Source organism: Mastigoproctus giganteus, chromosome 9 (genome assembly GCF_048544385.1).
Source record: "Mastigoproctus giganteus isolate SK-2022 chromosome 9, ASM4854438v1, whole genome shotgun sequence".
NCBI lineage: Eukaryota > Metazoa > Arthropoda > Arachnida > Uropygi > Thelyphonidae > Mastigoproctus > Mastigoproctus giganteus.
The window spans coordinates 110,653,560-110,675,766 of record NC_143583.1 but is presented as its reverse complement, the minus strand read 5'-3'; the positions used below and the strand labels follow the sequence as shown (position 1 = coordinate 110,675,766).

General features: G+C 35.2%; 1 protein-coding gene across 2 annotated transcripts in view; it reads left to right on the top strand.

The window, feature by feature from the left end:
- Nucleotides 1-22,207, top strand: part of IleRS (Isoleucyl-tRNA synthetase) — a 430,056-nt gene that overhangs the window by 49,533 nt on the left and 358,316 nt on the right. For both annotated transcript variants that reach the window (XM_090381523.1, XM_090381522.1), the window contains exons 4-5: nt 4,049-4,168; nt 19,138-19,272. In XM_090381523.1, coding sequence (XP_090237649.1) covers nt 4,049-4,168; nt 19,138-19,272 — 255 coding nt within the window. The remainder of the gene's footprint in view (nt 1-4,048; nt 4,169-19,137; nt 19,273-22,207) is intronic.

The following is a 22,207-nucleotide window of genomic DNA, read 5'->3' as shown; positions in this document are numbered from 1 at the left end:
AGCAAGAGTTTCTTGAGAGGAGTTGCTTGCGCTGGTGTCATGCTGATATAGATGCCCAAATAATCATGTGATTATGAGGAAAAGTAACATTTATGTAACAAATCTGTTTTTGATTATACAGGTACCTAGAAAAAAAAAATGTGAAAGTTAATTTGTTCCTTATATATCTTATTATGTTAATTTTTTTAACAAGTTTTTCAAAGTTGAAGAAACCATTATCGCCTCCTAAAATGCATGTAGAACACTTGAAAGGCAAGCTTTTTCCTTGTTGTTCTTTTGGTGCTATTTTCACCATCACATCATGATATAGGTATTCAAGGGAAAATGCTGCTAAATGAGAACAAAACTCAGAACCTGCCAGCTATGTCACCAGCACGTTTGCTTGCATGTCTGTCTGATGACACGTAAGCAAATGTTTTTTCCAGCCATTCTCCCACTCACCCAAATTATTAATAATGGATTATGGGTAATATATTCTTAGCAATGGATGTGGATTTTTTATGAAATTTTTTAAGGGATTTTCCAGATGCAGAGCTGGAAATGAGGATAGGGTGGCATAACAAAAAGTGATTACAAAACACATACCATACAAGTGACTGTGTTAATCCTTCAATTGTAATATGGTGTCTGACAGATGCCACATACATTTTTAAATTTTGGAATAAAACAAATCCTACTAGTACCTTTCCCCACCAATATTCTTTAACTGATTATACAGTATTATATGTTTCTGTTTTGATTTACTATGATTTACAGGAAATTAAATTTTTGTTTGGCATTTAATAGATGCTATGCAAGCAATCGCATATATGCCTCTTTTACACCTTTCCCTGCTTGACATCGATGAGATGCCAGCAAAAGTTGCCTAATTTCCCCTATAACTTTAGTTTAGTTTTGTCAGTTTTATTTCTTTGAAATCTCATTGTATGGTAATCAAGAAAAATTTTTTTGGATAACAAGATTGATATTACTAAAGATATTATTTATTCATATTCAGTAGCATAGGATGTCAGATGAACTAATGAGGCATATGGCAGAGAAGAAAAATGCATGGGATACTTACAAATTAACACGACACAGAAGCCTATGATAGATACAAGTTGATATGCAACCAAGTTACAAAGGAGGTTAGGCAGGCGAAGGCAGATTACGAGAAATCCTTGGCAAGGGATGCAAAGAAAAACAGCAAAGAGTTCTTTACTTATGTAAACTCTAGAAGGAAGGGGATGAATCAGATTGGTCCACTTGATATTGATGGGTCAACTGTTGATGATCCTGCTCAGGTAGCTAACAAACTAAATGAATATTTTGCATCGACATTCACACATGAGGAGTTATTCAGCAAGGGGAATGCCAGAGGTGTATTCAACTCTAGCAGTAAGCTACAGAATCTTGAAATAACTGGGAGTAAAGTGGAGGAGAAACTGTTGAAGATAAACACAAGAAAGGCACCCGGGGTGGATGGGATCTATCCAGTTATATTAAAGGAGGCAGCAAAGGAAGTAAGCAAACCCTTAGCCATAATTATGAGAGCTTCCTTGGACTCAGGGGAGGTACCCATAGACTGGAAATGTGCAAATGTGACCCCCAATTCACAAAGGACGATCAAAGGCTGACACAAGTAATTATAGACCTGTGAGCTTAACTTCTGTTCCAGGAAAATTAATGGAGGCACTGGTTAAAGAAGCACTGCAGGATCATTTAGACAAGACTTCAGTTATAGCTCAGACACGGCATGGATTTGTTAAGGGGAAGTCTTGCCTGACCAACTTGATTGGATACTATGATGCAGTCACAAAAGAACTGGATGCAGGGAATAACTTTGATATTATATACTTTGATCTTAGAAAGGCTTTTTATGCTGTTGCACATGGAAGACTGCTACACAAATTGGAGCAGTGTGACATTGGAGGCAAATTGCTGCTATGGATAAAGGGGTGGTTGAGGGGGAGAAGACAGAGAGTGGTAATCAATGGACACTGCTCATCGTGGACTAATGTTATTAGTGGAGTCCCTCAGGGCTCAGTGTTGGGTCCATTATTGTTTTCTGTATTTATAAATGATATTGATGATGCTATATCAGGCTTAATGTCCAAGTTTGCAGATGATACAAAGGTTGGCAGGGTTGTCAAGGACACTACTGACACTATGCTGCTGCAACAGGATCTGGAAAGGTTGAGCAGATGGGCTGAGAGGTGGCAAATGAAGTTTAACATTGACAAATGTAAAGTACTACATATGGGAAACAGCAACCCCAGAGCAACGTATCAACTCTGTGGTACTACACTGACAGTGGTAGAGAAAGAAAGGGACCTTGGGGTGGTTGTGCAGGCAGATATGAAGTTCTCTGAGCAGTGCAGATGGGCTGCAAGAGTAGCTCATGGTGTATTGTCAATGATATACAGGAATTTTTCCAGCAGGGATAAGGAGGTGATTATTCCATTGTATAAGGCAATGGCAGGCCACACCTAGAGTACTGTATACAGGTCTGGAGGCCTCATTTCAAGAAGGATGTAGAGCTGCTGGAACGAGTACAGAGAAGGGCAATAAGATTAGTGAATGGAACAAAGGGGTGCTCTTACGAAGAAAGGCTTAAGTTTTGCAATTACAGTGTCTGGAGACTAGGCACCAGCGAGGTGATCTGATAGAGGTGTATAAAGCCTTGAATGGTTTAAGCATGCTCAATGCTGATGGGATTCTTCTCTAGCTCAGAAAAATCACCTGAGAGGGCATAATTCAAATTGAGGAAAGACAGATGTAGGATAGACGTGTGGAAATTTGCCTTTAGCCAGCGGGTGGTTGGTTGGTGGAACAGACTGCCATCCCTTGTGGTGGAGGTTGATAGCCTAATAAGTTTAAGCTCAGCTGGACAGGTATTTTGAACGAACAGAGGGGTGAAGTGGAAGGGGGTTTTTTTTTTTTTTTTGGCTGATGCTGCATAAGCTTGCTTTCTTGCATCAAATGCCTCTACTAATGCTAATGCCTTGCCATTGGGGCAGGTGCCAAGTCCTTTGGTCTCAGAAGGATGCCACTAAAAGGCCACATCACTTCTATGCCAAGCTATTTCAACACCCCAGGCTAGCTGACAAAATGGTGCTCCTAGATGATGTCACATCAGGAGCAGAGGGTGGGGTGAAAATTAATTTTTGCCAAATTACTTGTTTTCAGAGGCCAATTCAAGCCTGCAATGCATCCTGAAATTTGAGTACATACTGCATAGCATCATAGATCTATTTGCCCTCCAGAATGTAACTTTGAAGGGGACCAATCAGGCGACTGCTTCATTAGCGCATGCTTGAATGCATAGCAGTTTGCAATTCAGGCATTGTGTGCAGAGTTCTACCCTATAATGCTGAATAAGTTAGAAGTTGTGTGTGTAGTGTTTTTGTGCTTGCTATATAAACAGCTAATCATGAATATTGTGATTTTAATTTAAATAAAACAACCAAGGCCCAATTAATTTTAGACATGCCACAAAAGAAAAAAGGTGACATCAGTACCGTGTAGTAAGACTGCATAAAGAGGAAATTAAAAAAAAAAAAAAAAAAAATCCGCTAGTTTACAAAACTGGCTTACAATAGAAGATGACAACAAAAATGAACATAATTCAAATGAGGATGAAATAAATGATGGTGCCACTGAAAGGGAAGTCCAAGAAAAAGCCCAAACAGTTGAAGTCATTTAAAAGAATTAGAAAGTATGGATCGATATAAAGAAATATGACCTTTTCAACAATTAAAAAGAATTTGACATTCAGAAATACAGTACAAGATGGGAAATAAGCGGAATAAATAAATTTTCTAACATTTTAAACGATTAATTTATTAATACATACATATTAAGAAAGGATTTTTTTCATATGTACATGATGTGCACAATATTACTACACTTAAGAATTATTTGAAAAATATTTGACTATCTTTTGTTGTACACTGGATTTTAGTGTCAGGGCAATTCTTTATCGAACCACCCTCTTAAAAGTCTAAATGAATGTATAAAAAAAAGTGGACTATTGATTCATTATTATGAACATAACTCTTAATTTCAGGAATATGAAATTGACAAGACATTGAATATTAAAGGACCACAAGATGTGGAAAAGATGGGAATTGAGAACTACAACAATGAGTGCAGGAAAATTGTAATGAGATATGCAGACCAGTGGAAGGTATGTATTTTTGTTCATGTTGGCTACTTAAAAAATTTTTAATAAAACAAAGAAAAAAATTCTTTGAGCAGCATGGTGCATAGGTAAATTATTATTTGAAGGTAATAGAGTGCCCAAACCTGTGTTGGTTTAATTATGCTTATTTCTCTAAAGCGTTTAGGGCATAAGCCCTAAATACTTTAGAGAAATAAACGCTTCATGTTGCCATGAAGCGTTACTTATTCGAAGTAGTGAAATATCATGGCAACTCATGAGGGTATTCACAATATGAGATATAACTTAAAACGATGCCCTTTTTACTAATAGTCTGATTTATTCAGATATAGCTATGTATTTCTGATGCGTTGCACTATATTTATACATATGTTTATTTCCTATTTGGAAATATGTACTTAATAGAGTCAGATGTTTTGTGGTATTTTCTTACCGCTTCTTCAGTGACTGCAAAGACTAATTAAGAGTTATTATTATGGAGTTCTTAAAATTCTAGTAGAATTAAATTTCTAAAAATTTTTAGTAAATCAAACTCAGATTTTTTCCATATTTGTATAAAAAATTGGGTACTATTTTGTGTACTATTTAATTAGTGCTGATTTCTAAACAAATTGCTATCACTTGTTAGTGAGTTGCTTATTATATGAAAGTGATATCTGTATGGCCGTCGTGAACACTGTTTTATGAAAAATTCAGTCACCTATACATTTGAACTGTTTCAGTATACATTCATAATAATATTTCATGAAAAAATATTATCTTAAATTTAGGTATGTAATGTAAATAACTTGTATGGGTTTTTATATAGTTATTACTTGAAATGAAATAAATGCATTTTATGAAACCAGTTTTCTTTGCTTACTCAATAACACTATGTTGCCATGAAGTAATCTCTCTCTCTCTCTCTCTCTCTCTCTCTCTCTCTCTCACTCACTCACTCACTCAAATTTTATCTAAAAAATCACTTTCTATCTAATAGACAAATTGTAGTTGGTAATTTGAAGTAAATATTTAAAATTTTTTATTGCCAGTCCACTGGTGTATTGCATGGTAAATACCAACAGGGAAGAACTAGTAACATGGTGGGTGATGTCACCCTACTGGGCAAATCACCAATAATCTAAAAATATTTCTTGACTAAATGTCTAAGAGTATGATAGATGCACCTCCATAGCCAGGTGGGAAGGAGCAGCAGTGCGTAGCACACGCTTCTTAATTAGACCGGGGTTCGAGCCCGTCACCACCAAATACGGAGGATGCGGAAAGGTCAGGGAATGACCACCACATATCCTGGAGCAATATGGCCTTAGTTGCTAATGCTCCTAAAAACCAACAACAAGTATGATAGATGTTGTTTATGCATGGGTACTGCACTTCCATCATTTCTACTACTCGGGTAGTATGCATGCATGCATCGTTTAATTATATCTCATATTGTGAATACCTTCACAACGATTTGCTCAGGTATTGCACTGCTTTTAAGTAATGCTTCACCAGTGAAGAAGACTAATGTTACTTATTCTTGGCGGATACCACCATCCAGACAGCACAGTTTCGAAGCTTGTTGGCTTACTCATTGGTGGGTGGCCAAATACCATGTTGTTGCATTAGGGAATGAGTAACATTAGTCTTCTCCACTGGTGAAGCTTTACTTATTCAAAGCAGTGCAATACCTGAGCAAATCGTTGTGAAAAGGTATTCACAATATGAGATATAATTAAACGATGCATGCATACTACCTGGTTAGTAGAAATGATGGAAATGCAGTACCCATGCATAAACAACATCTTTCATACTCTTAGACATTTAGTCAAGAAATATTTTTAGATTAAACCACGCACACCATCAAGCATCTCTCATATTGTGGAGTTATACTTCATAACCGAGTTGTCACTTTTGCAACCACAGGGGACCTGCCCACCCACCGATGAGTAAGCCAACAAGCTTTGAAACAGCACCATATGGGTGGTGGCATCTGCTGAGAATAAGTAACATTAGTCTTCTCCACTGGTGAAGCATTACTTATTCAGAGCAGTGCAATACCTTGGCAACTCATTGTGAAGGTATTCACAATATAATTAAATGATGCATGCATACTACCTGGGTAGTAGAAATGATGAAAGTGCAATACCCATGCATAAACAACATCTTTCAAATCACCAATAGTTTACTGCACCCTGTTGATATTTTCTGTTGGAGACACTTATGATTAATAATAAAAAAACAAATTCAAAGATTTCCAGAGAGATGAAATAGTTCAAAGCACTCTGTTGATAACTGAGTAATGCACCAAAAGATTTGCAAAATTTTCAAATTGTAACTAACTTATAAAAAAACTAACAAAAAAAAAATAAATAAATAAACTCTTTTTGTTACACACCTAACCCTGTAGTTCACAGTTCAGCCCCACTGTAGCCATGAAGTCATAAGACTTTAGCATTAACCATGACATTTAGACGCAAGCTAAACCAAGGCTTTTAGTTTAGTTTGCATTTTAACCTCTATCAAATTTATTCGTGTATGACAACCTGAGAAAAGAGTGGTGCACTTCTTATTTCCTTAGGGCCACTTAACTTTATTTTAACTACAATTTCTTAATCACAGTTCTTAATTTCATTCACTTCACTTGAACCATATGGATTTTGGAGGTGAGTACTGCAGAAAACATAAGCTATGGCTACAGAATTTAGTTGAAGAAATAATGTTACTATAGGTTTTTACTAAAATTAATACAAGTATTAATAATATTACTTTCCAGTTTGAAAATCCTGCTCTGAATAAAATATTCACCAACAGTTCATTAAATGCTGATCCCCAGGTTACAGTGGAAGAAGAAAGCCTGTCTTATCTTGAAAGAAAAGGTTTTCTTCTCCCATGCTTATCTTCAGCAATAGTTAGATTTCTAGACACGATCACATATCTACTGGAAATAACACAAACTTCTGTGCTTTATTGGCATAGTTGTTTCACAAATGAAACAACTGGAATTGATTCACATGTGCTGTGAATCAACTCCAGGACAAGTGGCATCCCTAATAATTGAGGTAAAATGGCTCATCAGTATTTATAATCTATGTCTTGTGTTCTGTTATTTTGCAACAACAGTTAATACTTTTTCTCTTGGAAAAAATTCTTATGTTATTTAGCTCTATTCTGCAAAGCATCAGCAGCTATGTGAGATCTGTGCTTTGTATAGACCATCCATGTCACAGGTTGTTCTTGCATTCACATTTCTAAGTATTCCATATAGTTACAGTAGTATCTTGTTAATACAAACTCCTTTTATAAACAGCAAAAATCTTGTTTATACAAAGAATGTATTATTTCCCTGTGAAAGGATGGCTTTTATTTGTAAACATATTTGTTTATTACAAAATTTAGTTAATATGTATTACACAGTTCATTTTTGCTTCATGAGAAATGTTATTTTGTATGGTTAATACAAAGTTTGGTACAGTCATTCTGTTTTTCCCCAACTGCCAGTATGTTAATTGTCTGATGGCACCAGGGATTCATCCGCCAATATGTATGTGACCCCTCATCTCTGCATTTCCTGGCGCCTCCGTAGCCAGGTGGGAAGGAGCAGCAGTGTGTAGCACACGCTTCTTGATTAGACCAGGGTTCGAGCCCGTCACCACCAAATACGGAGGATGCGGAAAGGTCAGGGAATGACCACCGCATATCCCGGAGCAATATGGCCTTAGTTGCTAATGCTCCTAAAAACCAAATAATAATAATAATAAATCTGCATTTCCTGAAGGATAATACTGACTTGTTAGAATTTACAACTATGTAAACAAAGCCTTTATGTTACCTACAGCATAAAAATACACTCTGTGAAACATCATTAAGGTCTGTTCCAGTTGTTGCGCTGAGTTCAGAGTTTTCTGAGCTGTCTTTTTTGGAGCTCATCTTTAAATTAATTTAAAGGCTGTTTATACTTAATAAAAATTCAAGACTGAAGCCTCAGGCATATAAGTTAGTGCAACTACATCATATCTATATGCAGTGAATTAACCAAAGTTATTATATTGGCATTGTTTCATTACATCTAATGTTGTGAATACCTTTACAATGAGTTGACTATATAGAGAAGCTATATGAAAAACCTCAATAGAGAAGACTATTGTATTTATTCTCAGTGAATACAACCACCCAGATGGCTATTTCAGGATTATTTGGCCCTTCACCAGTGGGTGGGTGGGTACCTGATGGTATAACAACCGAGTTGTGAAAATAGTTTCACAATATGAGAGATGCCAAATGGTGTTTAGTAATTTAGTACGAAGTTATTATTACTAATAAATTTACAGGTGAGAAATGTTGAAATTTTATTTAAATGTTTCCTGTCTGTAAATAAAAAAATATTTAAAATTTTATTTGAGTGGTACAATGCATGCATCTGATTTGCCAATATCAGGTACAATTTTTCAAGAAAAGGCTGATTATTTAGCTCAACAACATGGAATTAGTGACCTCAAATGTAGAAGTGGCTAACTCCAAAGATTTAAGGACAAGAATAACTTAGTTTTGCAAAATGTTTGTGATGGGTCTGGATCAGTTGACAAAGAAAAGTCAGTAGACTGGTTGTGTTCTGTATGGTCCATAGCACACGCTTCTTGATTAGACCGAGGTTCGAGCCCGTCACCACCAAATATGGAGGATGCGGAAAGGTCAGGGAATGACCACCGCATATCCCGGAGCAATATGGCCTTAGTTGCTAATGCTCCTAAAAACCAAATAACAAACATAACAGTATGGTCCATTTCTTGAAAAATGAGGGAAAGGATATTTTTAGCCTTGATGAGATGGGTGTATTTTATAATTTACTGCCAGACAAAACACTTGCTGTTTGAAAAGAGTCTTGTGATGGTGGAACATGAAGTAAATGAAGAATCACTATTTTGTTATACTGCAATATAAATGGCAATACAAATGTGCACCTACCTGTGATTGTTAAACTTTCCAAGCCAAGATGTTTTAAAGAAATTAATCAACTTCTGTGTGATTATGAGCAGTTGAAGTGCATGGCTTGTGGTCAAAATTTTTTAATTTTGGTTCTTCAGAGTAGACAGAAGAATGGCTTCAGTCAAAAGGAACATCTTGATGACTCTAGATTGCTACATAGAATATTCTGCTGAGACACACAGAGGAGTATATGGATGCTGTTTTCACTTCTCAGTGCCATTTTTATGCAGCCATTGGAACAAGACATTATTTTGTAATATCAAGGGAGCATATAGAACCTGTCTGACATACCTGATCCACAACATAGAAGCAGGGAGGGAACAATTTGCAGCCAAAGTGGAATGACTTGGATGCTATACTTTAATGTTGTTATTGCTTGGGACAGTATTGCACTAGTGTGATAATCAACTGGTTCAGAATGACTGGCTTTGGAGAGAAATTCATCTAAAAACATGGTCCAGCAAATGAATGTGACAGGAATATTAAGAAATGGGAGACTGGAAGAGCATATGGATTTTAAGGTAGATGGTGAAGTTATTTCTACAACAATGAATATAAGACAAACTGTGCAAATGAAGTTGAATTTTTTCTTTAAATTAGCTTAAATTATTAGAGTTAATGGTTTGTATGTTTCCTTCAATATTAAGACTACAATTCTTCTTTTACTACTTTGATTCTATTTTCATTTCAGTTAAGTTGTCTTTTCTCATAGTTTATCTTATAAATGAAAGAAAACCTGAACATAATCTGTGTTATTCTTATTATTGTTAGACAAGACTTTTGTTGTTATTGTTTTTATTTTTAATTTTTATTATTTTAATTTATTATTTCATTTATTTTTATTATTTCTTGTTATATTATATATGTACCAAAAGGGGGGAAAAAAAGAGGGAAAGGTTTGACATTTATGGAAGACCTTGTTTACTACAAGCCTCATTATTACAAAACATGAAAATTTCGGTCCCTTGTACTTTGTATTAATGAGATTCTACTGCAGTTACAAAATGAATTCCAGCTTGATTCATCTTACTTTATTATTTTTTTAGATTAATTATTCATTCATTATAATTCTATAGTTCCTCCACTCCTGCTGCTGCTGCCTGGTCTTCTTCAGTTTTAAAACATTCTAAGTGTTTGAGGGTATTTCCAGGTTCCACTTATCCTCCTTGGCACCAGCTTTTCAGCCTTTTTTATTTTTTGATTCAGTTTTATTTTAAACCTCCCTACCCCCCACACACTTCTGTGATAAATTTTGTTCCAACATTCTGGCAGATTGCCGTTTCTGTTAAAAGAGTGCTATCTGGGGTTATTTAATGGCCAGGTTCAGACCTTCCTCTTGTTCTCAGTTCTTGACTTTTTTTTTTTTTATGAAAATGCCAAGCATGAGAGGCATTAGAAACTATAATACTTAGTACCATGCTTGGGTCGGTGGTTAAGAAGACGAGAGAAGATATTTGTTGACATTAGATTTGAACTTCTGTAGACTGTAATTTTCAGGAAATACATATGAAGGAAGGTTGTTCCAGAAAATGGCAGTTGAATGAATAAACAAGGAATATGAAAAGTTGGTTCTGTGAGTTTGAAATTGGACAGTAAATGGATGTTGTTGGTGGTGGCACATGTTCGGACTGTTTTGAAAGAGAGAGAGAGCTGGAATTATAGAAGCCAATTCAGAAGAACAGTGCCCGTGGAAGTATCTGTAGAAAAGACATGCAGCAGAAATAGTATGTCTATGAGACAGCGAGTGGAGACTCTGTTAGAGATGAGTCATTAATTAACCTAACTGCCTTCTTCTGAATGGAATATAGAAGCCTGAGAGAGAGAGGCTTTGGGGGCACCGCCCCAGATGTGGGAACAATATTCCAATGTAGGGTGGATTTGCAATTTGTACAGGGTGAACAGCTGTTTGGAAGAAAAGTAACGTCGAGAGCAAAAGAGAAAAAACCAAGTTTTTTAGATGCAAAGGAAGCAATATTTGTAATGTGCTTGTGCCAAGAGAGATTAGAAGTCAGGGTAATCCCCAAAAGAGATATATCATTTTGCCTAGAAATCGGAGTGTCACCAAATATAAGCATAGGAGTAGAAGAATCGTTTTTTGTGAGATATAAGACAAGACTGAGTTTTAGAAGGATTAAAATCAACTAAGTTGTCTTTTCCCCACTGAGAATTACCTGGAGACCAGCATTTAAGGAATTGGTAGCGGATATTCGAGAAGTTAAAGCTGATTGAGCAGGGCAAGATTTCTCAAAATGGAAAGTGGAATGCAATATGCAATCATCAGCAAAACTAAGAATAGGATTTCCAGTCAAAGGAAGAAGGTCATTAATATACAAGAGAAAAAGAGTGGGGGAAAGAACTGAACTTGGGGGACATCAGCATTAGTGGAGAAGTTACAAGACAGAGAGACATCTACCATCACCCTCAGTGAGTGATCAGTGAGAAAACTGGATAACCAATTACAAAAAACAGTTGGCCAACCATAAGATGGAAGCTTCTTTAGAAGACCTTTATGCCAAACACAATTGAAAGCCTTTGAGATGTCAAGAGCAACTGCTTGTGTTTCACCGAACTTTTCCACTGAATTTGTCCATAAATGGGTAACGTAAGCCAGAATATCACCAGTGGATCGACACTGACAAAATCCATACTGGTGAGCGTTAATCAGATGAAAGATTTCTAGGTAGTTTAAGAACTGGCTGGATATGAGCAAATTTCGAAGCAGAAGGAAAACCACCTTTGGAATAAAAAAGTGAAAAAAGGCAGCAAAGAACAGGAGTAAGTTCAGGAGCACAGCTTTTGAGAACAAGTGGAGAAATTCCATCAGGACCTGGAACTTTCTTAGCATCAAGATTCATCAAAATCATTCTGACTTCCTTTTGACGGAAGACCACAGGAGGCATTGAATGGAGCATGTAGGGAATGGTGCTAGGTGTTTTACCAAGATCAATAATATAAGAGTTGGAAGAAAAATGGGATGCTAGCAGGTCAGCTTTATCCTTGGCTGAAGTGACAACAGAAGCATCTGGTTTAGACAGAGGTGGGAGCAGATATGGGCAAAAGTTGTGGCCAATAGCTTTGGTAAGAGACCTGAATGCTCAGCTACCATTAACAATTACGATATACAACATTCTTCTCTTGAACAGCCTTAGCACATTTATTGGAAAACCAAGGTTTAAAGGATGAGATTTTGAAGTGGAGTGTGGGATAAAGGATTCCATTTCTAAAAGAATAATTTCACTGACACGATCTGAGCAAACGTTGACATCAGAAGTTTTGAAACAGTAGTGTGACCACGGAAAAGAAGAAAAGAAATTTCACAGGTGATCCCATTTTCCATTCTTGTAATGCCAAACAACACAAGGTTGGGAATAACCATGAGATAAAGGTCCACTGGAGAAGAGACAATCGCCAAGTTGTGATCTGAGGTGCCTAAAGGACCACTCACTTTGACCGTGTACTTAGAAGGGTTGTTTGTGAGAAAAAGATCAAGCGTGTTGTCTGTATGGTTAGGATTGTCTGGTATTCTTGTAGGTAAATGAACAATCTTTTCAAGATCATTAGTAATTGCAAAAGGCTCGGCATCACGACCAGCTGGATCGGTGTGACTAGAAAACGAAAGCCAGCTGGAGTTGTGAACATTAAAGTCACTAAAGAAAATTACCTCACTGTTAAGAAAGTTGGACTGGAGAAAGCCAAGTTGCAAAGAGAGGAAGTCAAAGAGCTTCAAGTGATTAGTGGAGTTGGGAGAATGGTAGTGACAACAGATGAATTTGACAGAATGAGGTAGAGAGATTTTAAGCCAGAGAAGATCGAAAAGAGGAGATTTCAAATTACCAATTCTCTGACAAGGAATATTGGAACAGACATATGCACAAGTACCACCTTTAAGGCGAAAGGAATCATGCAGCGAATAATTTGGGCAACTGAGATGAGCAGTAGATGAATCAACTGATAACTGAGATTCTGTTAGAAAAAGTACATGGGGTTTGATAGACTGCAAGTGGAAATGGACATCATTGAAATTAGAACTGAGACCATGAATAATTTTGAAATAAACTAGGAAGTGTTTCAGAGGTTTAGATCTTTTTGCAGATAAGCTTACTCTATAAGTTCAGCAATTCATGGTGTATTTAATTAGTGTAGTTAATTTAAGGCTCAGCTGGACAGGTATTTCGAACGAGTGAAGGGGGTGAAGTGGAAGGGGTTTTTTTTTTTTTTTTCTGATGCTGCATAAGCTTGCTTTCTTGCATCATATGCCTCTACTAATGCTAATGTTATTCAATAGTAAGAAAAAGTGAGGGGGACATGCTGTATGAAGTAATGAAATTTTTGGATATGGCGTACATATGGTAAGAATATACCCAGGTTCTTGACATAACGTGGCCTCGACAATGCACCCCCTGCCATGCACACTACTCGGACTCCCTCCAGTCACTATCTGGCAGAGTAGAGGTAGCAAGATTATACACTAGCTGTATAATCTTGAACATCGAGTATAATGACTGAACATCAGTCATACTGCATGACGGAAGTGATGGGGAAGGGTTGACTGGAACTTAGCTCTGGAGACTAAACATGGGTTCCACCACTTCAAGCCTCCAATAAGCAAAGTGGCAGTATTGCACCGGTTGATGAGAGTCATCTACCACCTAGTATTGCCTGGTAACACAGAGGGGTGGCATTCCTCCATGTGGTGTGAGCACCACACCTCAACCCCTGCTTACGTTGGTTCACACCTGGGTGGTCACCCATAGTGTGCTTGTAAGTACTGTACATTCAAGGTTCTTGCACCATAAATCCAACACAGCTCCACTGCCCAAACCTTTAGAAAGGTTTAAGAATTATTGAAATGCTATATTCATTGAATTTTTTCACTCAGTGAGACAATATGGTCCCTGGTGAAATTAGGCTCCAATGGATGAATATATTATGTTACTTCTGTCTCATGTTATATGATTGTTTGGTGTTATATGTTTTTAAAAAAAAAATCATGTCACTATAAAATACTAGCTGCAAAGGAGGAGCATCTGCATAGGCTTAAAAATTAGGGGATCATTGAAGGAATAGGATAAAGATTGTAAGTAATGTTAGCACAGAGAATAATCTGCCTTTATAGGACTGTTGAGATTTTTTGTAAAGGTGATTTATTTGTTCAGAACTTAAGTCCCTGGTGAAATTAGGCTCCAATGGATGAATATATTATGTTACTTCTGTCTCATGTTATATGATTGTTTGGTGTTATATGTTTTTAAAAAAAAAATCATGTCACTATAAAATACTAGCTGCAAAGGAGGAGCATCTGCATAGGCTTAAAAATTAGGGGATCATTGAAGGAATAGGATAAAGATTGTAAGTAATGTTAGCACAGAGAATAATCTGCCTTTATAGGACTGTTGAGATTTTTTGTAAAGGTGATTTATTTGTTCAGAACTTAAGACCTCTGTAGTATCAAGTTTAGGAAGTTGTAATGAGAACCTAAATTTAAAAGTTGGTCTGGGGCTTAACAATGAAGGTATTTGAATTGAATCAAATGCTGTCTGTAAAATCTAATTCAGGTTGGATTTATTTAACCAGTTCAGCAAGAATTTTGTGGTTAATAATTTGACAGGTCCAAATAGCATATCCACAATTGCACTCAATTTAAATAATTTCATTCAATTCAGTTTTCAATTACATAATTAAATGACAAATTTTTGGTCAAAGAGGATTTGCCCTCATAGCTTGCCAATAAAGATTTCTTCAACTCTTTTAATAGGGTTGCACCTATTACAATTAATTTGTAATAATTTCTTTTATTGTTTGGGAGCTGGTATCATTTGGTACATTAACAAAGAGTTGGAGAATACGAATGGCTTGTGAATTTAAATTAAGTGACTAGGCTTTTCTTATTTTGAAGGCAATTTTCAGTAACTGATAAGATGACTTGTTTCAAGAACAACTGGTTTCTCATCAGACAGCAGTCATTTCTTGTGTCTCATCTTTTAAATAAATGCCAGATTACCCTTTTGGGGATGTCATCCTACATATCGTCTACATTTTGTCAAATGTGGTGGGATGAGGAAGGAAGGCCTTGTAAATTTGTAATGAAATAATTAATTTATAATAGTTGTAAAATGAGGTAGTTGCCAACTAAACTTGTTAATAGCAATTTCAAGCCAAATTAGGCTTTAAGTTTTAGTTGTAAAACTAATGATGTAATAAATTGTTTTATTATTTTAAAAACTAAAGTGGAAGCTTATTTTCATTAAATCCAGACTGGGTTGCTCAGTGATAAAGTGGCTTGGAGAAATGTCATTGATCTTGAAAGGCAACAAAGGCTGTCTTTTGAAGAAAAAAAAAGAAAGAGGGAGAAAGTTTTTCTTTTATGCTCTTTGTAGCTAGTCTTCAAAGTCTTACACTTTGAGGATAGCATTTGATAGACATGAAGACTGGTAAGTCTGGTTTGGAGAAAGCAAAAGATTTTTGTCCAGCCGAATTGTCATTAAAAAATTGAAGCATATTCCCAAAATTCCAATTGATGTTCATTATGTCTCAGTAAATGCGCAATACTTGTGTGCTTTATATACAAATCCACACACACACACACACACACACACACACACACACACACACACACACACACACACACACACACACACACACACACACACACACACACACACACACACAGTGATAAAGAGCAGAGCTGAAGAATAACTTCCAATGTGTTAAATTCAAAAGGAAAGTAAATTTCTTAGAAAGTAAAGAACACAGTAAGCATTTTGTTCTTAAGTTCTGTTCTTTGAGTGGTTTAGTAGGCAAAAAGAAGAAAGGACAGATTTATACTGGACTATATTCATATGTTATGGTGAATGTAAAAAATTATTAATTTTCCATAATCAACTTGGTTTTTGTAATAACTGCTTTCTATATTTCTCATATTGGGCTCATCACCTTCAGACCATAAGACACAGGTCCATGGCAAATGTTACCTAAAGTTTCCCTGCATTGTATGGCTGAAGGTATACTAGGTGTGTGCGGTGGTGTCTTTATCTTTAGCCATGACAGTATGGTCAAAATATCTAGATAGTTTCTAAAAAGATAGCTGTTTTATTGTACGATTATTTCAGGTTACATGCAACAGAGGCAATGAAAAGGATGGTTGCTCAATTAAATACAGAGTTAGCTGTAATTCCAGGAGGCCTTAGCCAACTGCAGTCATTGGGCATCTCACTTAATAAACCTTTAAAATATTCATATGTTAGGATTGGACCAAATGATGGAGGCACCAAATCATGATTTGACATTAACAGAATGAATGAATGTAGTGACTAACCATTTCCCAAGTGTACAAATAGACAAAAAATTAGTAAGCATTAGTGGAACATAAGACATTCGCTATATCTTTCAAGAAATGCAGAATCAGTGTTTGAAGATGATGCATTCTTTGAAAAAAAAAGTGAAAGTTCAGACCATAACATCAATAATGATGAGTATGACAGTAGCCACAATGTGTTATTGGGATTATAGAATGAGCAAAAGGTTCATTTTATGCTGACACTTTGATTAGTAAGCACTACTGAATTTCTGTCACAAAATATGCAATAACATTTTTTTTTTCTCAAAATTTGCTTTCTAAAATGTGGGTATCTTATCCTCTGGAAAATACAGTAATAATTTTGTAAAATCACAGGCTAAAAAAAAAATGTCTGTAATCACAAAACTTCTCTAAATGCAAACAAACATAATGTAATTATAGACACTTAGTTTGATTACTGATAAGCTACGTTAAAAATCTAATTGTTCATCATCATCTTTTGTTCCCCCACATTTCCAGACTGATAACAAAGAAATGATAAATTAATTTCATCTTTCTCATGTGCCAGAAGAATTAAGCTGGTCTGTTTTTAACTTTTGTATATTCTTCTTATTATTACATTATATTATTATAAATTCTCTACCATATGGCAAGTCCATGACAGACAAGCTACATTAAGCTTATCTGTCATGACCTGCCATATGATAGTGACATAACATAAATTTCAATCTAATCTCCATCCTTGTGTCTGGCCCTCTTCTTAGCCTGCAATAGCCAATTCATCAATTCATCAATATCAATTCACCCAATGTTCCAGTTCTTCCTGTTGGTCTCTTGCCCATCACTTCTCCTTCAGTTACATCTCTTAAACTCCCCCAGTGTACATATCCAATTTGTCCTTATTTTCTTTATAACCTTTATCATACTCTATTTTCTCCTACCCTCCCCCTCATTTCCCCATTTTAACTTACTTCCTCATTTCTAAACCTAGCTGTCCAGTTCATGTCTCCTCCATATATCTACATCACAAAAGTTCATTCTTTTAATATCCTCCTTTAGTACCCATTTCTTAGCCCCATAAAGCATGACACTCTTTACAAAATATTTAGTTAACCTTTTCTTTAACTTTATATCCAATATTCTCCATGCATAAATATCTGCCTCCTCTTCTCATATGCTATCTTACCCATCATAATTCTAGTTTTAATTTCTTGATTACTTCTCCCCTCATATATGGGAAAACAGTCATATAATTTTTACATCATATTACTTTTCAGTATTCATGACATTGTAAAAGTTAGATGATAATCAAAGTAATGAAAGTATTAGCTTTGTATGGATTTCCAAAGAAGAGATTAATCATCTTTTATTAGTTTTCTAAGGTATTCCTTGAGTGGCATGATGTATAGATAAACTGTGTTGTTTAGTGAAGTTCTTGTGACGAAAATGATCTTTTGTGATGGTGATAGTGTAAAGACAGCTGTCACTGAAGAATTGGTAAGAAAATACTGCAAAACATTTGACCCATTATGTACTTATTTCCAATTTGAAATAAACATAATAATATACCAACGTAGGTTTTGAGTGCTTTATTGTCTTCAAACAATATTATTCTATTTGAATAGAAAATGTTCAGATTTGTCTCTTTATAATATATGTAAATGTTTGTATTTGTCCTCTTGTAATAGCTTATCATTATCCACTTTGATAATTACTTTCCTTTTCATCCATTCCTACCATCTTAACTGTAGTCTTATCAAAATTTATTCATAGCCCTATATTATTCATAACTTTCCTTGAGATCTTCTCAACAAAATTTGTAACCCCTCTTCTGTATTATATCACCTGCAAATTTCACTCTTTGAGCAATATTACCCCTATCTTTACACCCTCTTCTATCTCTCCTTCCATCTTGTCTCTTACTATTAATTCTACATGTATATTGTGCAATGTCGTAAAGAGACAACATCTTTGTCTCACCCTTTACCTATTTTTGTTTTCCTTGTATTATCAACACCTGTTCTTAATGTTCTGTACGTTTAATCATTTTCCATATCCATTAGTATCTCAACTTTTTTTTGCAATTTATTCTGTCAAATGTTTTTTTTTTTTTTTTTTTTTTTTTTTTTTCAAATAAAACAAACATTCTTAATGAGATAAAATAATTACTTATTAAAACAAGTTAAATTCTGAGGTAACAAAATGGCAGCTGGTTGTAAATTCTGAACATTATGGGCTAGCCAAGGGACCAGTTGCTTATACTGTATAAATGTATACAGTATAAGCAACTAGTTTATATATGTATAAATAAAACACTTACTACTGTCACTTGGAAATTATAAAATTACCAGTGAATATGAGAAATATATACATTCACCAACTTGATTGGTGATTATGAAAAATCACCAGATTAAGTACTTCCACCATAGCGTGCAGCAACACACACACACAGTATATATATATATATAACTTTATATGCAAATTGTTTTCTTACAGTTGTATCAGGGCAAGATTCATTTAATGAATTTCTTGCTGGTTGATTCTGATTATACAATAAATTGAGTAAGTAAGATACAATACGTTATATTTATATTTTAAACACATTATATTACAAAACTATCTGTTTTTAAAATTATATGTGCTAACATGGCATTTAATTCTTATTTATATAGTCTTACCAAAAAAAATTTTTTCTCTCTGCCTCATATAGGAAATTGTTGCTCGTGTAGGAAGATGGATTGATTTTGAAAATGACTATAAAACACTTTACTTATCTTTCATGGAGAGTGTTTGGTGGGTTTTTAAAGAGTTGTTTAATAAGGGTCTTGTGTACAGAGGAGTTAAGGTAAATATAACTTAATTCTGTTATTATTATGTACATGAAGTAAAATTTTGTTTTTTTGTTCTTGTGTGAAATATAAACTGAAAAATAATGGAATTCCTTGAAAGTATTAGTATGCTGATGGAGATGTTTGTTATGTTATTTTGGTTTTTAGGGGCATTAGCAACTAAGGCCATATTGCTCTGGGGATATGTGGTAGTCATTCCCTGACCTTTCCGCATCCTCCGTATTTGGTGGTCACGGGCTCGAACCCCAGTCTAATCAAGAAGTGTGTGTGCTACGCACTGCTGCTCCTGTCCACCTGTCTATGGAGGCGCCACTGATGGAAAAGCTTGCCATTATATATATGTGAGAGAAACACATCTTCATTTGTTTCGAAAAGTGTCATGCACAAGTTTGTGCATCAACACTATAATATTTGTGTAATATCTCCTTAATATATATCTTTTGACACAAAGCTGCTATCATTTTTTAATTGTTATTTATTAATGAGAGTTAGTGATTCAACTCATGAAACGCCGACCGGGCTAGCCGGGTAGGTAAAGTGCCTGCCTGGCAACCCAAAGGTCGCGGGTTCGATTCCCGCCTCGCGCTGGATATCACGATGGTGCCGAACCAACCGGTTGGTTGGATATCCCGGCCACGATACACGAAGGAAGCAAGAAAAAACTGGTTCCTTCGTGTATTGATCACATCATACGAAATAAATAAATAAATAAATAAACTCATGAAACTGTGAAGGAAAATAAAAATAATAAATACAGTCTGTCCTCGTATAGCACGATAGTTGTGTTCCTAGAAACCCTCGTGCAATGCAAAATCGTGCAATATAAACAACAGGCCCTATGGGAAAAGTGGGGTTAGTTGCCGACCACCCAAGATTGAACACACATTTGGAACTAAAACATTACCAAACACAATAAATAATCGGGTAATTTTAATCGTTATAAAATACTTACGTATTTTATAACATTTAATTGTTATAATTTTAATTGTAAAAATTAAAATTTAATTTTAAAAATTTAATTGTTATAATTTAATTGTTATAAAATACTTACGTATTTTATAACAATTAAAATACGTAATAAAAAATAATATAATATATATTTTTATTATAATATAATAAATAATAAAAAATATTTTTTTATTATTTATTATATTATAATAAAGTATTTTTAGTATTTTTTAATACTAAAAAAGTATTTTATTCGTAAAAAATTTATTATATTAAATAAAATAGTCGTAATAAAATTATAATACGTAAATCGTAATAAAATGCTTACGTATTTTATTACGACTATTACGTAATAAAATATTGCTAATGCTTTTGCTTCTATCGTAAGCAAACTTGTTTTTTGTTTGATTTTCTATCCAAACAGATAGAAAATCGAAAAACAGATAGAAAAGACAGCCGTTCCATCTCTTCCAATTCTTGTGTCTTAATCTAATGGATTTTAATTATACTTTGAGTTGTTCCCGCTATGAAAGTTGTTTTTATTTTCTCTGCATTCTTTGTAATTCTCGGCGTTGCCTCATTTAGGTCTGTAGCACGTGCAATACCACATGGTCTTTCATTTCGCTCAAAGCGTTTCACAATTTCATATTTTTTCTCTATCGACAGAGGCGGACTGGCCATAAGTCTTATCCGGGAAATCCCGGTGGGCCGGAGGCCGGTGTGATTTTGGCCATAAACCGTAGTATGAGGCCACTATAAATTTTCCCGGGTAAGAATTTTTGACCCAGTCCGCCTCTGTTTATCGATATTGTTTTCTTTTTCTCTCTGAATCTGCAGTGTCTTCGCCAGGACGCTTCCTTTTCACACCTTTTGAGTTTACTCATTTTTAAAGCACAATTACAAAACGAGGAGGCAAGCTTATTACATATAAACAAAGCTGCGCGCGTGTAGCAACTGAATAAACAACACCGTAAAGGCCGAGATACACTATTAACACCTCACATTTTACTAAAGCACATTTCTAGGGGTTACTACCATAAAACAATAAAAACAATTTCCAGTTGCGTTTCTGCTAGTGGAATCTGTTATAAACTGGTCGTAAACTCGATCTAATTGCAATTGCAAATTATCGATAGCTGGAATTGTGTGGGTTTTTACGTTATTATGGTGAAATGTGTTTCCCCTTCACTGATATAAAACACATAAATACATTTTCAGAATCTTCTTCATTCCTATCGTTGGGGTGATTCCGCGTTCGACTGCCATTTCTTGTAAACACAAAGGCGAATTGTGCATAAGCGAATTCGGTTTGTGTTATATAAGATAACGTTCCCCTATTTATAAATCGTGTATGATCGATTTCGTGTAATGTAAACACGTGTTATACGAGGACCGACTGTAATTGCATGTATTCATCATCGTACAAAAGGTTTACAAGCTTTAGATTACCATCTGGTTCATATTTGTGTTACTAAGGCCAAATGACACAAGGAAGTGGACTTTTTTTTTTTTTTTTTGCATCAGCAAAAAAATAATAAATAAATAAAACAGTATTCATGCTGTTCCCATTCTCATAAGGTAACCTTCCAATTCCCCTTTTAATTTAACATAATTTCTGCCTCATCCATGGTGGAAGGCAACATATTCTGGTGTTCAACAACTCACTGCTCATAAGTGAGCTTCTTGAGATCCAATCTTCTATTATTCCCTGAGATTTTTATTTGTTCCTGCTCCCACAGTTCTTATATGCAAGGCGGCTGTCTGAATATTTATAGCATATTCATTTCACCAGAATGCTTAACTCTTTTTATCCCTTGAGAGTAATGTACATAATGGATTTGGCGGCCATGGAGAGCAGATTAGCTCTATCTGATTGTATTTTAAGAGGGTTAAAGAAAGATTGTGTTAACTGTTTAGTAGACAAATTTGTTTTTCCTTAATTTGTTTAAATACTTTGTAATTTTCTTTTCTTTCAGTAATTTT